Source organism: Phytophthora parasitica (assembly GCF_000247585.1).
Source record: "Phytophthora parasitica INRA-310 unplaced genomic scaffold supercont2.32, whole genome shotgun sequence".
NCBI classification, from domain to species: Eukaryota; Oomycota; class Peronosporomycetes; order Peronosporales; family Peronosporaceae; genus Phytophthora; species Phytophthora nicotianae.
The window spans coordinates 609943-621708 of NW_008649018.1; the positions used below are offsets into that span (position 1 = coordinate 609943).

Sequence of the window (11766 nt, forward strand, 5' to 3'; positions counted from 1 at the left end):
ACTGCACTAAATAGAACTCTAAATTGTGTACCCAGCGCTTCACATAGAGGTGCTCTACGTCGTACATTTCTTGCTCTCTTCCGCGTCTTGCTTGAGTTGAAGCGAATAACCCCGTACCTCTCTGGTTAGTCGCAGTACTGGCCAGGGCGTCTTCTGTCCTGGGAGGGCGGGACGGTAGATTCTAGTTTAGCTTGAGCTTGTAGAAGGAGCCGTCAGCCTTTGGATTAAATTTTCGAGTGTGGTTTTTGCGCTTGTTAGGTGGAAGCATTTTGCAAAAATGAAAGTGCTGCGAGATGCAAGAAGTCCTGATGCATATATAGGATTGCTGAGGATAAAACCAATGTTTTACTGTCAAAGGGCGGCAATGTGGCTTCACCGCAAATATACGTAGTGATTCATTGATTACGGACGTCGAGGTGGCGATTCCGCGGCTCACGGAGCGCATTGTACTACAATCTCAAGAATATCTCAAGTTGGGCCAATATTTCAGTTGTGCACTTGCAAGCGAATATTTCGGTACACTGCTAGCACGCATGCGTACTTATGGTTGCTAGTGTTTTTTAATTAGTGCGAACTTAGTACATTCGTACTGATATTGACATTCCACATTATGAATTAATTTGATAATTTAGAAAAATCAGCACACTACTACTGGATTATGGAAATCCCTCCATTCGAAACGAGGCGGGAAAGGCTACCAAAACCCGCGCCAACTCCTCCAGCATGCCGCCCGCCAACAAGGCCGGCGAGAAGAAGCGCATCCGTCCTAAGAAGACCGAGGCCGCCGCGACCAAAAAGAAGAAACAGCGCCGGCGAAAGAACTCGTGGGACTACGAGGACGACGACGGCGACGTGGAGTTCGAGGATGCCGGAGACGATGACAGCGAGTCCGAGGAAAAGGCGCCAAAGCCCAAGAAGAAACGCGCTCTGCCCCGCAAGGCACCAGTAAAGAAGGACGATAAAGTACCACCAGTACAGAAGAAGAAAAAGGTGACGAATGTGCCGCAAGATGAGGACCAGTACGACGAGCAGGACCGCGCTATGTTGGAAGAGAAGCACAGGAGCAGGAAGCAGCAGTATGAACACGACAGCGAGCAGCTGCTGCAGGAAGTGCGCGACCTGGCATGGCAGGAGAAAAAGACGCAGGAAAAGCTCATCGAGAAGCTGAAACGGGACATCACGACGCTGTCCAAGCAGGCCGAGGAGGAGCGCAAAAAGCGCAAGAAAGAGGTGGACAGACTCGTAGCCGAGAAGATGCGCGAATACGACGCGAAACAGAGAAGCAAAGAGGATGCGGATGCGGAGAAGAAGGCTCTGCGCGATCATATTAAGGAGCTCGAGTCCCAGTTCGCCTCGTTCAAGAGAAACACGGGGCCAGATGATGTGGTGACGGTCAATGCGGCGGCGGCTTCGGCTGCTACGGCCGTACAGAACAGTGAAGCCATCTTACAGCTCAACCAGGCGAACAAGGTAACGGTTGGATGAGCTGACTGCTAGGGGTTGTGGTGAACTGACGCGTTGGCTCCTTTGTTGTTGATAAAGCTACTGGAACTGTATCGCCTGGTGACCAGCACAGATATCCGTCTTATCCAGTCGGGTGATGACGACGACGAAGTGGACGACTGCACAGAAGTTGTGTGTACTACAACAGACTCGGCAACAGGCAACCAGTTCGAGTTCGAGCTGGCTGTTCCTGCCATCGCATCAAGCGAAATCGAGTATCTCCCGAGCGAGACGCCACCAACAGGCATTAAAGTGCCGTCATATTTACGAGTACGTTATGAAATGCATTAATTTAATTGGTGGGGGGGATAAACTGATGATACGGCGTTTTTGCAGGAGGAGCTGAGCTTCAGTAGGTCCGAGATGACCAAATTCATTCGATCAGTTCTCGACGTAGTCATTAGAAAGAAGAAAGTCTAGGTACTCCCATCTCGAAGCCAAGCTGCTGACTGGGTGAGTGTGCGATCGTCTTGTCCAAGTCGCCAGCTTTAATCGCCTGATTTTGCTTGATTGAAGGCCTGCATCGTTTTAAGTATTGCGATGGATAAGTGTGTGGGCGACTGGTGTTTTTCAAGGCGTCTATTAGTATGCCGTTCGCTTCTACTCTTCCATGGATGCATCCTCCGACATCGGTTCGTCCTTCACGGTACCGGACGGTGGCTCTAACTTCACGCTATCAAACGTCGGTTCATCCTTCGACTCTTCCTTCACAGTATCGGCCATGGGTTCATCCTTCACGATATTGGTATCGGACACCGGCTCACCCTTGCGTTCTTGCTTGACATCAGGCGTGTCTTTAGCTAAGGTTGACTCAGCAGGCTTCTGTGGCGATGCATCCGATGCCGAATTAGCCTTCGAAATGGCTCGGAACTGCTGGTACTCTTCCTTCGACAGCAGTGACTCCTGGATCTCCGCCACCTCCACCTTCTTCGGTTGAATGATGACAAGGTATCCGTCCGATTGGTGCTACAAGAACAACAGTGTCCAGCAAAAAAGGAAGACCCATTAGTCAAGGTCACGTAGTCAGTAGACAACTCACTCACCTTTTGCTTCAATAGCTCCGGTTCTTTTTGCAGACGTTCATTGACCTCGATCAGCGCACCGCGAATGCAACTGTAGAGATTAAATTCACGGCCACTCTTGCACTTGAGAACGCAGAGCACCGTGTTCGGCAGCATGAAGCGACCACCTTTCTTCTTCTTGCCTGTCACGCGGCTTTCCAACACGTTCTGTGTGAACTCGACACTCACCAGCTCTTCCAGCATGACCGGGTGGGACTCGGCCACGCCCACCACACACAGACGGTTGGAGTGCATGTGCACATACTGGTCCTCCATGGGCTTACCCATCGTATCGCAAGAGAACATCTCCGTGTAGTAGCGCTCAATCTGCACAGCACCAATTAGTCTCCAGTCCAACAGAATCTTCAGTAACCAACAGCTTGCCATTGTTCCTCTACGTTTGGAGGTGACAGCGCCTGCGTCTGCTGTCTGGAATTGCTCTTCGGCGCGATGAATCGCCTGCTCCCGAATGAGTCGCCTCTGGGCCGCCACCGAGTGCGTGTCGCTGTCATTTACCTCCGCTCTGCACGTACACAAGGGAAATTGTATTGTCAATACCTTGTTGAGAGTTATGAAGAGTAATGAACGGCAGTAAACGCACCGGCCATGGGCAAATTTGCAGTTTGGGAATGGGCAGCCGCCGGGCTTGTCGAAATGTTTGCACAAAGCGCTCTTGCGCAGCCGCTCGCGCCTCTCCACGCGCCGTTTCTTGGCCACAGGAGCTGGAGACGCAGGTGAAGATGATGCCTCTGTGATCGCTGCTGGGGGTGCAGACCGTGCCGCTACATCTGCTAGTTGGGTCAACGCCATACTGGTTGATTTGGATTGTGACTGTTTTGGTCCTGTGGACCAATCATTTTGGACCAGAATCAGATCAAGTTGGAATACTAAAAAAGTTGTTGTTTCTCTATTTGCTGCGTTTAGTGTTTCTACTGAAGCTACCAGCGATGGGAAGTGAAGTCATTGCTGGTGATTGATAGCAGCGTTGGCGTAAAGGCTCCAGTAAACGAGCAGTTCGCCTCAACTACGGGATCTCGCGGTATGGTGACCAGTCACGGTAGCACGAATCGAACACCTTGTCGATACACTCATCCGCCTAAGTACAGCAATACAATTACGACGTATAAGAAACAAAGAGGGTACGAACGTCCACAAATTGGAGACTTGCACGCACTCTGCCTTTGCACGCATCGTTCTGTTCGATGGACAGTTTTGCTCGTCGCCGCGTACAGAGCTATAATGGGAGACAAGTGTAAAGGTCAGCACCGCTGAGCGCATTTTGGCTTGGAAGAGCAAAATATCGACGCACCTGGTGCTGCTTGCTGACGTTGAAGTTCTTGCGGAAGAACTCGTACTTCCAATTGCAGTCGCCACTCAAGGCTGCAGCGCGGATCTACAAGATCAACAAAACCCCTTTAAAAATCCTGTCCACATGCAGCTACCGCCTCTCCATCCACATCACTGTACCTCACTGCAAGCGTGATGCTCGCACTTGTTCCAATCGATCTTGTTACGGCAGTGGTCGAAGGCGTGGATCAGCTCATGCGCCATGGTGCGATCCATCCATTCCTGGTCTGGAATGTGGTTCTGGCACAGTACTACCTGCACCGAATAGATCCACACAGTCACCACAGTATTTATCAGCTTCAATTCCTCACTCCATCACTTTCGCTACGGATGTCATCCACCCACTCCAGGTTTGCCGTCATCGTCCAGGTGGAATCCTCCGTTGATTTTTCCCTCGCACTCCACGCTAGAAAAGAAACCTGGCTCCAGACTGCAACCCATCTTCTCCATGGCGTCTACAAGGAACTTGACGCGCGAGCCTGTACAGTCCGAAAGTATCAGCACAGCGTGAATGTGTGAGCAAGGCACTCAACGGGGTGATTGAGAGGGTTCTGTCGTTACTGAAGCACTCACACTTAGTCAGTGCCTTCTCGCGCATGTCCTCGCATTCCTGGTGGCGCTGTTCCTCCTCGCTGAGGTTCTGGGTCGCGCCTTGGAAGGTCTTCTTGAGAGCCTCCATTGCGTCCTGCTAAATTGTGGGTCAAACTCTCAGTTTTTGTCAACGGAACTTATGGGCCAATCAAGTAGCTGATAGCGATACAAGACGAGTGTGATTGGTTTACATCTTTATAAGGGACCGTCTATAACCTACAGACTTTGTTCGTGAGGTTCCTATGCGTCCCCCGATTGACGTCAAGTTGCTGCTGCTACTGCTTGCTGCGCCAAAGTGTTTGAGGGCAAAAAATACTTGTATGTGGGGATTGCAATGGAGTCATTATGCACGATAAGTCCTATAGCGCAACGACACAAAGCGACACCAAACACGCTGCTATCTGTAATGGGAATTGCACTGCGAGGAGATAATCCTAGCTGCAGAAGCGAATCCGATCTCTATTCCAGTTCCACGACGGCGCCCACCGCCTTGAGCTGCTCAATGAGTGCGTCGGCATCCTCCTTCTTCACGTCCTTCTTTAATGTACTGGGGGCGCCCTCCACGAGCTCCTTGGCCTCCTTCAGGCCCAGACCGGTAATGGCACGCACCTCCTTGATAACCTTAATCTTGCTCTTGGCATCGAAGCTGGCCAGCTTCACATCGAACGCGGTCTTCTCTTCCTTGGCCTCCTCAGCAGCAGGAGCCGCGCCACCAGCAGCACCGCCGCCCATGCCCACCTGGAACGCGGACTCGGCGATACCGAACTTGGTCTGGAAAAATAGCGAAAAACATCGAGATCAGCACACAATTCAGCAATTAATACTTTTGCAGTATCGTCGACATACCTGGATAGCGTGCGAGAGTTCGGCAATCTCGACCATGTTGAGGTCGAGGATCTGGTCCAGCACAGTCTGCACCTTGGGGCTCAGAGCCATCTCCTCCTCAGCGGTGACAGGCACCTTAGCAGCCTCCTCCGAGAAAAAAGCCACCTGGGTCAGACGCATGTTGTTCGCACACGTACGGCGCGCAGCCGCGCTGCGGAGCGCCACTCGAGACACGCGCGAGAGCATTCTAAACCGTCGAGATAAGCTGGAGGACAGTCGGGAATTTGGGGCCACAAGCCGCTAATGAGGAGCTCCAAAGCGCCGCTCCTTGACCACGAACCACAATTTTATTTTCAACCACTTGCATCACCGTACAGATAATAAACGTCGGTGAATGGTAAAAATTCGTATAAGAAGTTTTGGCCAATTACAGCGAGGATATCAACGGCTACGTGTCGAGTTGGGGGATACGCAGTGCATTACGAGGAGCAAACTTGATCCCTACGAACATGGCGATGAAGCGCGTTCTGCTGCTCGCGGCGGCGATGGCGATGGCTACCGCACAGGGCGAAGTCATCAACCAGTCGGTACGCCCCACATCTCGGCATTACACTTCTCTAAATCCTATACTAACTCGACGGTATCCCGCTCTCAGGCTAAGCGCACGTTTGACCTGACCAAGCACGTGGTGCGCGAGTACACCGAGTTCCAATTCTCCGACGCTGATGCCGAGGTGACTGAATACGATGTGGCCTTCCCACGCGCACTGGAGACGCATCTGGCCTACGTGTCCGCTCGCTGCGGCAAGACTCCCTGCGAGATCGTTCCTGCCACGCAAAAGCACGCAGCCAAGGCTAAGACGCCCGAGGACGCCGCACTTTACACGGTTCTGCTTAAGAAACCCGTAGCTAAGGGAGAAACTGGCAGCGTCAAGGTCACGGCTTACTTCACGCGCGTGCTTACGCCGTACCCGGCGGAGATTACGCAAAAGGAGGACCAGCTCGTGCTCTTCGACGCCAGCCACCTCATCACCTCGCCCTATCTCACCAAGACGCAGACCACTAAGCTTAAACTTCCTTCAGGCAATGTGGAGAGCGTTCGTGCCGCCGAGCCCATCTCCAGGAAGGGCTCTGTGGTTACGCTCGGACCTTACACGGACGTTAAGGCATTCGCTGCCGGTGTTGAGTCCTCGCCTCTGAGTGTGCACTACAAAAACCACTCCCCGTTCATGACCATCACTAAACTTACGCGTGAGATTGAAGTGTCCATGTGGGGCCGTGTATCTTTCGAGGAGGTCTACGACTTGGAACACACTGGTGCCAAGCTGAAGGGAGGCTTCTCGCGCTACGACTACGTACAGCTCCACCAGCGCAGCGCCTCGTTCCACGAGATGCACGCGCACCTGCCCAAGGACTCCGTTAACGTGTACTACCGCGACCAGATCGGTAACATCTCCACTTCTCGCCTGCGTCCTGCCAGCCGTACGGGCTCGCACCAGGATCTCGAGTTCAAGCCGCGCTTCCCTCTCTTTGGAGGCTGGAAGAGTCAGTGGTACCTCGGCTACTCGGTCCCCACGTACTCGGTACTGACGCATGTTGGGGACAAGTTCAAGCTCGAGGTTGACTTCTCCACGCCCGTCCAGGGAGCCTCTGTGGACGACCTGACTGTGAAGGTTATCCTACCCGAGGGCGCCACTAACGTGCAGGTGAACGTGCCGTTCAGTCTGGACAGCTCAAGTGAGACCACGCGTCAGACGTACCTGGACACGCCCGCTATTGGTCGACCTGTGGTGATTCTGGACAAGAAGAACGTGGTGGCTTCCCACAATGTCCCCTTTGAAGTGACCTTCGACTTCCCGCAGCAGTTCATGCTGCACGAGCCACTGCTGTTGGTGTCAGCCTTCTTGGCTTTCTTCATCATTTGCATGTTCCTCTTCCGTCTGGACATCAGCATCGCTAAGAAGCCTGTGCAGAAGAAGAAGACCGAGTAAGTTGACGTGATTAAAGAGCAGACAAAACGTTGCTTAAACAAAACACTCTTTAACGGGCTAGAAACACACTTTAACCCAATGTCGTACATACGGTGTCTGTAAAGCAAGCGTTAAACACTTAAGACAGAGAGTGTTTTAGAGTTTGCAGCAGTATCATTGTTTGCTTACGGTTTACCCTAACAGGTCTGACAGAAGCATCGGTGCTACGCTACTCGACAAGTGCCATAAAGAACACTTGCCACCTAGCAAAGCTACACAAAAGCCTGGTAAGAGACTTAAGCGCGGTTCTGGCGAGCGAGAGGGCCCATCCACTTGGCCTTCTCCTCGGCGGTCTGGAAGCGACCGTGACCGAACTTCGACGAGGTATCAATGAACTTGAGGTTGATCTCCTCGAGGGCCGAACGCTTGGTGTGCACCAGGAGCGACTTGCGCAGAGTCAGAGCACGCTTCTTGGTGCCGACAATGGCGCCCTTGATCATGAGCCAGTCCTCGTTGATCACACCGTAGTGAGGGAAGCCACCCAGAGGGGTGATGTCCTTCTCCGTCAGGTCCTGCTCGGTCATGCACGACTTCTTGTCGCCAGCGACACCGATACGGTAGATCTTCTTGTTGATCTCCGTACGGTGGTGGTAGCCGTGCTGACCAGCGCGCGGCACCGTGAAGCGAACGCGCGACGGGTGCCAGGCACCGATACAGGCGACCTTACGCAGACCACGGTGAGTCTTACGGGGCAGACGGGTGACGCCCCAACGGGTGATGACACCCTCAATACCGTGACCCTTAGTGACACCGATGACGTCAATCATCTCGTCCTTGGCGAACACGGCCGTGACGGGCACCTGCTTCTCGAAGAGCGACTTGGCGAAGTCCACCTTGTCGGCAACCGAGCCACCGTTGACCTGCACCTCGAGGAGGTGGGCCTTCTTCTGGCGAAGCTTCACCTTGCGGATCTGCGTGTGGGCGAGCACGCGCACAACCTGGCAGTACTTCTTGATGCGGTTGAGCTCGTTCTCAATGTCTGCGGGAGCCGTCTGGTACTTCTTGGCGTACTTGGTGAAAGCTTTGCGCTTCGACTTGTACCAGTTCTTGTAGAAGCGACGCTTCACCTCCTCGCTCAGGTGCTCAGCGAACACCGTGGTGAGGGTGCGCAAGCCGCGCGGGGTCTCCAGGTAGCCGACGACACCGATGACAACCATGGGGGGGGTCTCCACGATCGACACGGGCTCCACGATCTCCTTCTTGTGGACCTTCGAGCCGGGGCGGTCCACCTCACGCACGATGTGCGTCATGCCGGCCTTGTAGCCCATGAAGGCAGTAAGGTGCGGCGCCTTAGACGCGTCATCGCGCGGGAACTTGCGAACGCGGCCGCGGTGGTGCTTGGTACGCTTCTTGGGTAGGAAACCCAGGTGGCCGTGACGCGGGGCCTCAAACTTACGGTGACCCATACTTGATACGAGAGTTACTGCAAAACTCAAAGTGGCGGCATGTTGTTGTTGTGTCTCAAGCGAAGCGCCGCCAGCCAATCGCTCTAATCGGACATAAGCGGGATTTTGAAAATCTAATATTTGCGAATGTAAATGATAATATTACACTTTTACCCACATACTGGTCCAAGGATGTTGTAGCCAATAGGAGTAAGAAAAAAGGAGGAACTTAAAGAATATCAGCCACTGGATAGGAAACAGCAACGCTTTGGAGTACGCGACGCACGAATGTCAATTGTATGGCTCTTTGAATGTTGGAAAAGCGAGGAGGGATCACTGTTGACACTAACCCAATACTTCCTCGGAAACATCGACATCCTGCAATCGAGTTAGTATACACCAATCTATCCGATGATGATGAAAGTACTTCTTTCAATGCCGATTCGAAAGCCGCCTTGTATTAATAGTACAGAATTTCCTCCGCAATGGAGAAGCCCAAGCTCCTTCTTACCGTTTCAATTTCTCTAAGCCCGTTATTGCAAGGCGTACCTCATACTATCCAGCTTGTGAACCACTTTTTACTTCCAGTGACGATTGATGCCGCGATCTACAATGATTTTAAGCGCGCCGTTCAGAATTACGGGTATCGTCGTAAATGGACATCGCACGCTATGGATTGCGCCGGAGCCAAAGGCAGATTATGTTAGACAGAGGTGACACTGTAAGAATATAGAAGTGATATTGCAGTTAACCTAGCTGTATTCCTGCAACTATCCTTGGCAACCACCCGAGCCTCTTGTTTACACAATCCGTATAGTCGGCGCCCGAACCGGTCTCTGGACCACATTCACGGTCCAAATCCGATACTCCTCCTCCTCGGTCTTCGCACTCTCGGTTGCATCCCTTACTTTAAGCCTATGATTTCTCGCAGCTTCGCGATTCGTGGCGCCGGAAGCGCCTTCGTGAGGAGATCCGCCATTATCTGGCGTGACTCCACGTACTCAGGTTTCACTACCCGTTTCCTGGCGTAATCGCAGATGAACTTAACACGTATATCAACGTGCTTTGCGCTAGTCATGGTCTCTTCCAACTCAAGCTGCTTAATCGCCGCCTGGTTGTCCATCTTCATGGCCACGGGCTCCGCCACGCCGAGCTTCAGCTCCAGCACCAGTTCTCTTAGGCCTAGCATCTCCCGTCCAACGTGCGAGGCTGACGTGAACTCCGCCTCCATCGTGGATAGTGCCACGCCGGTCTGCTTCTTGCACACCCGTTGTACGACGACCCTGTCCATCGTCACTACTCCTCCGGTCACGGACTTTCTGTTGCTCTTGTCCGCGGCGTCGCTCCAGCTCTCAATCACCACCTTGTCGTTAACTCCGACCGACGCTTGCATGACGAGCTTCAGGTGCTTCGTCTCCCTTAAGTACCTCGTTATTCTATTCGCCAGCTTCCAGTCGTTTGTGGTCGGCTGGTGCGTCCTACGCGTGGCCTTGTGTATCGCATAAAAAGGATGTCAGGCCTTGTGCAGCGTGCGCCCAAGAGCAAGCTTCCCACGAGCGACTGAAAACGGCTGATCGTTGGCTCTCCTGGACCGCCAGACTTTGATAGGAGCTGCGACTCCATATCACCGATCGCATTGTGTTCTCTCCGATGGGCACGCGCACTTCATTTGCATTCGCCAGTCCTGGCTGGTCGAGCAGCTCTTCGATCGTTACCTGCTGGTCTAGCGTGTACCCGTCGCTGTCAACCACCTCAACTCGCATCTCCAGGAACTTCCTCGCCTCCCCCAGGTCCTTCACAGACAACACGCTCATGGCTCGTAAGAAATCGCCCACCAGGCTCGGATTGGACGCGGTGACGAGGAGATCATCGACGTACACACCTACTGAAGTCATCATGCGTCCTTCTCGCTTGTAGGATTAGCACATGTCGGTCACGCAACATGTGAACCCGGCCTCTTCGAGCATAGTGTGCAGTCATTTGCTCCAAAGTCTCCCTGCCTGTACAACTACTTCTTCAAGCGCAACGCCAGCTTGCCTTTGGTGTTTGCATCGAGTTTGCGCAGCGTATCCTCGTCGATCTCCATCCCCGTGAAATCCCAAGGTAGATCTCGAGATGCTGCTCCGTTTCTGCCTTCACATGTGCATGGGGATGTCCCCATTTCGCTCGGGCACACCCCAATGACGTGCGAATACCAGGATCACCTTTACCGTGCCCAGTTCCATGACCGCGGCAAAGGTGAGACCGAAGTCAACACCAAAGATCTGCTCGCTTCCGCACGCCACGAGTCTGGTTTTGAACCTCTCGGTGGCGCCGTCGGCATCGGTCTTTGTTTTGAACACCCACTTAGTGTGTAGTACGTAACTGCCTGTCGGCGGTACCACCCCCAACCCAGACTTCGTTCTCTCCCAGAGCCTTGAGATCCTCCACTATCGCCACGAGCCACTGCTTCCTGAGTTTGCTTCCGATATCGTGCCTGTAGTTCCTCGGGTCCTGCTCACGAGCGCAATTAACCACGTCCGCAGCCTGGTTCCCTTGTTTCCCAGTCGTGCCCCCGTTCGCTGCTGTTTCAGCAGCCTTCCGCGCCGCCGAGCGCCTCTGGCGCTTGTCCCGCGTCCAGCGGCTCTTCTTACTACCACGGTTCGACTTTCCCTTCGATTTCTCCCTCGACGTATCATTCTCCAAAGTACCCGTGTCCTCCGAGTGCTCCGGGGCGTCGAGATGCACGCGCTTCAACTGGCGTCTCTACGTTGCGAACGTGCTACGTTATCGCGACTCTCTTATCCCTCGGGATATACATTTTATCTCATCGCTTTTCCCGACGATCATGCCCGCCTTGCTCCTTTCACTCCGTGACTAGTTCTTGGCGTCCGCATGCACCGTACAGGGCGGGCCGAAACACCACGATGTCGCCCAATTCCGGCGTGCTCTTGATAAACATCTACATCGGTGACTTTGATCCTGGGTTCGCCTTTGTCGGGCTTCTATTCAATATATACGCCGCGTACTATACGGCGTCCCCCCC

General features: G+C 53.4%; 6 protein-coding genes across 14 annotated transcripts; 2 read left to right on the top strand and 4 right to left on the bottom strand.

Annotated features, from left to right (window-relative positions):
* The first annotated feature begins 660 nt into the window (after positions 1-660).
* On the top strand, positions 661-2603 carry PPTG_13409 (hypothetical protein). Of its 3 annotated transcripts, XM_008909047.1 has the most exons (4): positions 700-1470; positions 1543-1773; positions 1840-1956; positions 2020-2158. In XM_008909047.1, the coding sequence occupies exons 1-3, from the start codon at positions 724-726 to the stop codon at positions 1921-1923; spliced, it is 1062 nt and encodes a 353-aa protein (XP_008907295.1). In that variant the 5' UTR covers positions 700-723; the 3' UTR covers positions 1924-1956; positions 2020-2158. The 3 variants fall into 3 exon arrangements, with proteins under 3 accessions (XP_008907294.1, XP_008907296.1, XP_008907295.1); XM_008909046.1 differs by having other exon boundaries at positions 661-1470; positions 1840-2603; XM_008909048.1 differs by having other exon boundaries at positions 672-1773; positions 1840-2603.
* On the bottom strand, positions 2065-3412 carry PPTG_13410 (hypothetical protein). 4 transcript variants are annotated; one of them, XM_008909050.1, is made up of 4 exons: positions 3166-3412; positions 2949-3087; positions 2547-2891; positions 2065-2469 (listed from the first exon to the last, which is right to left on the bottom strand). In XM_008909050.1, the coding sequence occupies exons 1-4, from the start codon at positions 3372-3374 to the stop codon at positions 2104-2106; spliced, it is 1059 nt and encodes a 352-aa protein (XP_008907298.1). In that variant the 5' UTR covers positions 3375-3412; the 3' UTR covers positions 2065-2103. The 4 variants fall into 4 exon arrangements, with proteins under 4 accessions (XP_008907298.1, XP_008907300.1, XP_008907297.1 ...); XM_008909052.1 differs by having other exon boundaries at positions 2065-2891; XM_008909049.1 differs by having other exon boundaries at positions 2547-3087.
* A 31-nt stretch (positions 3413-3443) lies between these two features.
* Positions 3444-4670, bottom strand: PPTG_13411 (hypothetical protein). Of its 4 annotated transcripts, XM_008909053.1 has the most exons (6): positions 4485-4670; positions 4257-4390; positions 4032-4166; positions 3874-3957; positions 3739-3798; positions 3444-3660 (listed from the first exon to the last, which is right to left on the bottom strand). In XM_008909053.1, exons 1-6 carry the CDS (start codon positions 4588-4590, stop codon positions 3589-3591), a joined length of 591 nt encoding a protein of 196 aa, XP_008907301.1. In that variant the 5' UTR covers positions 4591-4670; the 3' UTR covers positions 3444-3588. The 4 variants fall into 4 exon arrangements, with proteins under 4 accessions (XP_008907301.1, XP_008907302.1, XP_008907303.1 ...); XM_008909054.1 differs by having other exon boundaries at positions 3444-3798; XM_008909055.1 differs by having other exon boundaries at positions 4257-4670.
* A 130-nt stretch (positions 4671-4800) lies between these two features.
* On the bottom strand, positions 4801-5668 carry PPTG_13412 (ribosomal protein L7/L12). Its single transcript, XM_008909057.1, has 2 exons — positions 5349-5668; positions 4801-5273 (listed from the first exon to the last, which is right to left on the bottom strand). Exons 1-2 carry the CDS (start codon positions 5571-5573, stop codon positions 4962-4964), a joined length of 537 nt encoding a protein of 178 aa, XP_008907305.1. The 5' UTR covers positions 5574-5668; the 3' UTR covers positions 4801-4961.
* Positions 5669-5745: 77 nt separating this feature from the next.
* Positions 5746-7459, top strand: PPTG_13413 (hypothetical protein). The gene is made up of 2 exons (XM_008909058.1): positions 5746-5914; positions 5983-7459. The coding sequence occupies exons 1-2, from the start codon at positions 5837-5839 to the stop codon at positions 7315-7317; spliced, it is 1413 nt and encodes a 470-aa protein (XP_008907306.1). The 5' UTR covers positions 5746-5836; the 3' UTR covers positions 7318-7459.
* Positions 7372-8804, bottom strand: PPTG_13414 (60S ribosomal protein L3). Its single transcript, XM_008909059.1, has one exon. The coding sequence runs from the start codon at positions 8760-8762 to the stop codon at positions 7593-7595; it is 1170 nt and encodes a 389-aa protein (XP_008907307.1). The 5' UTR covers positions 8763-8804; the 3' UTR covers positions 7372-7592.
* Positions 8805-11766: the final 2962 nt, after the last annotated feature.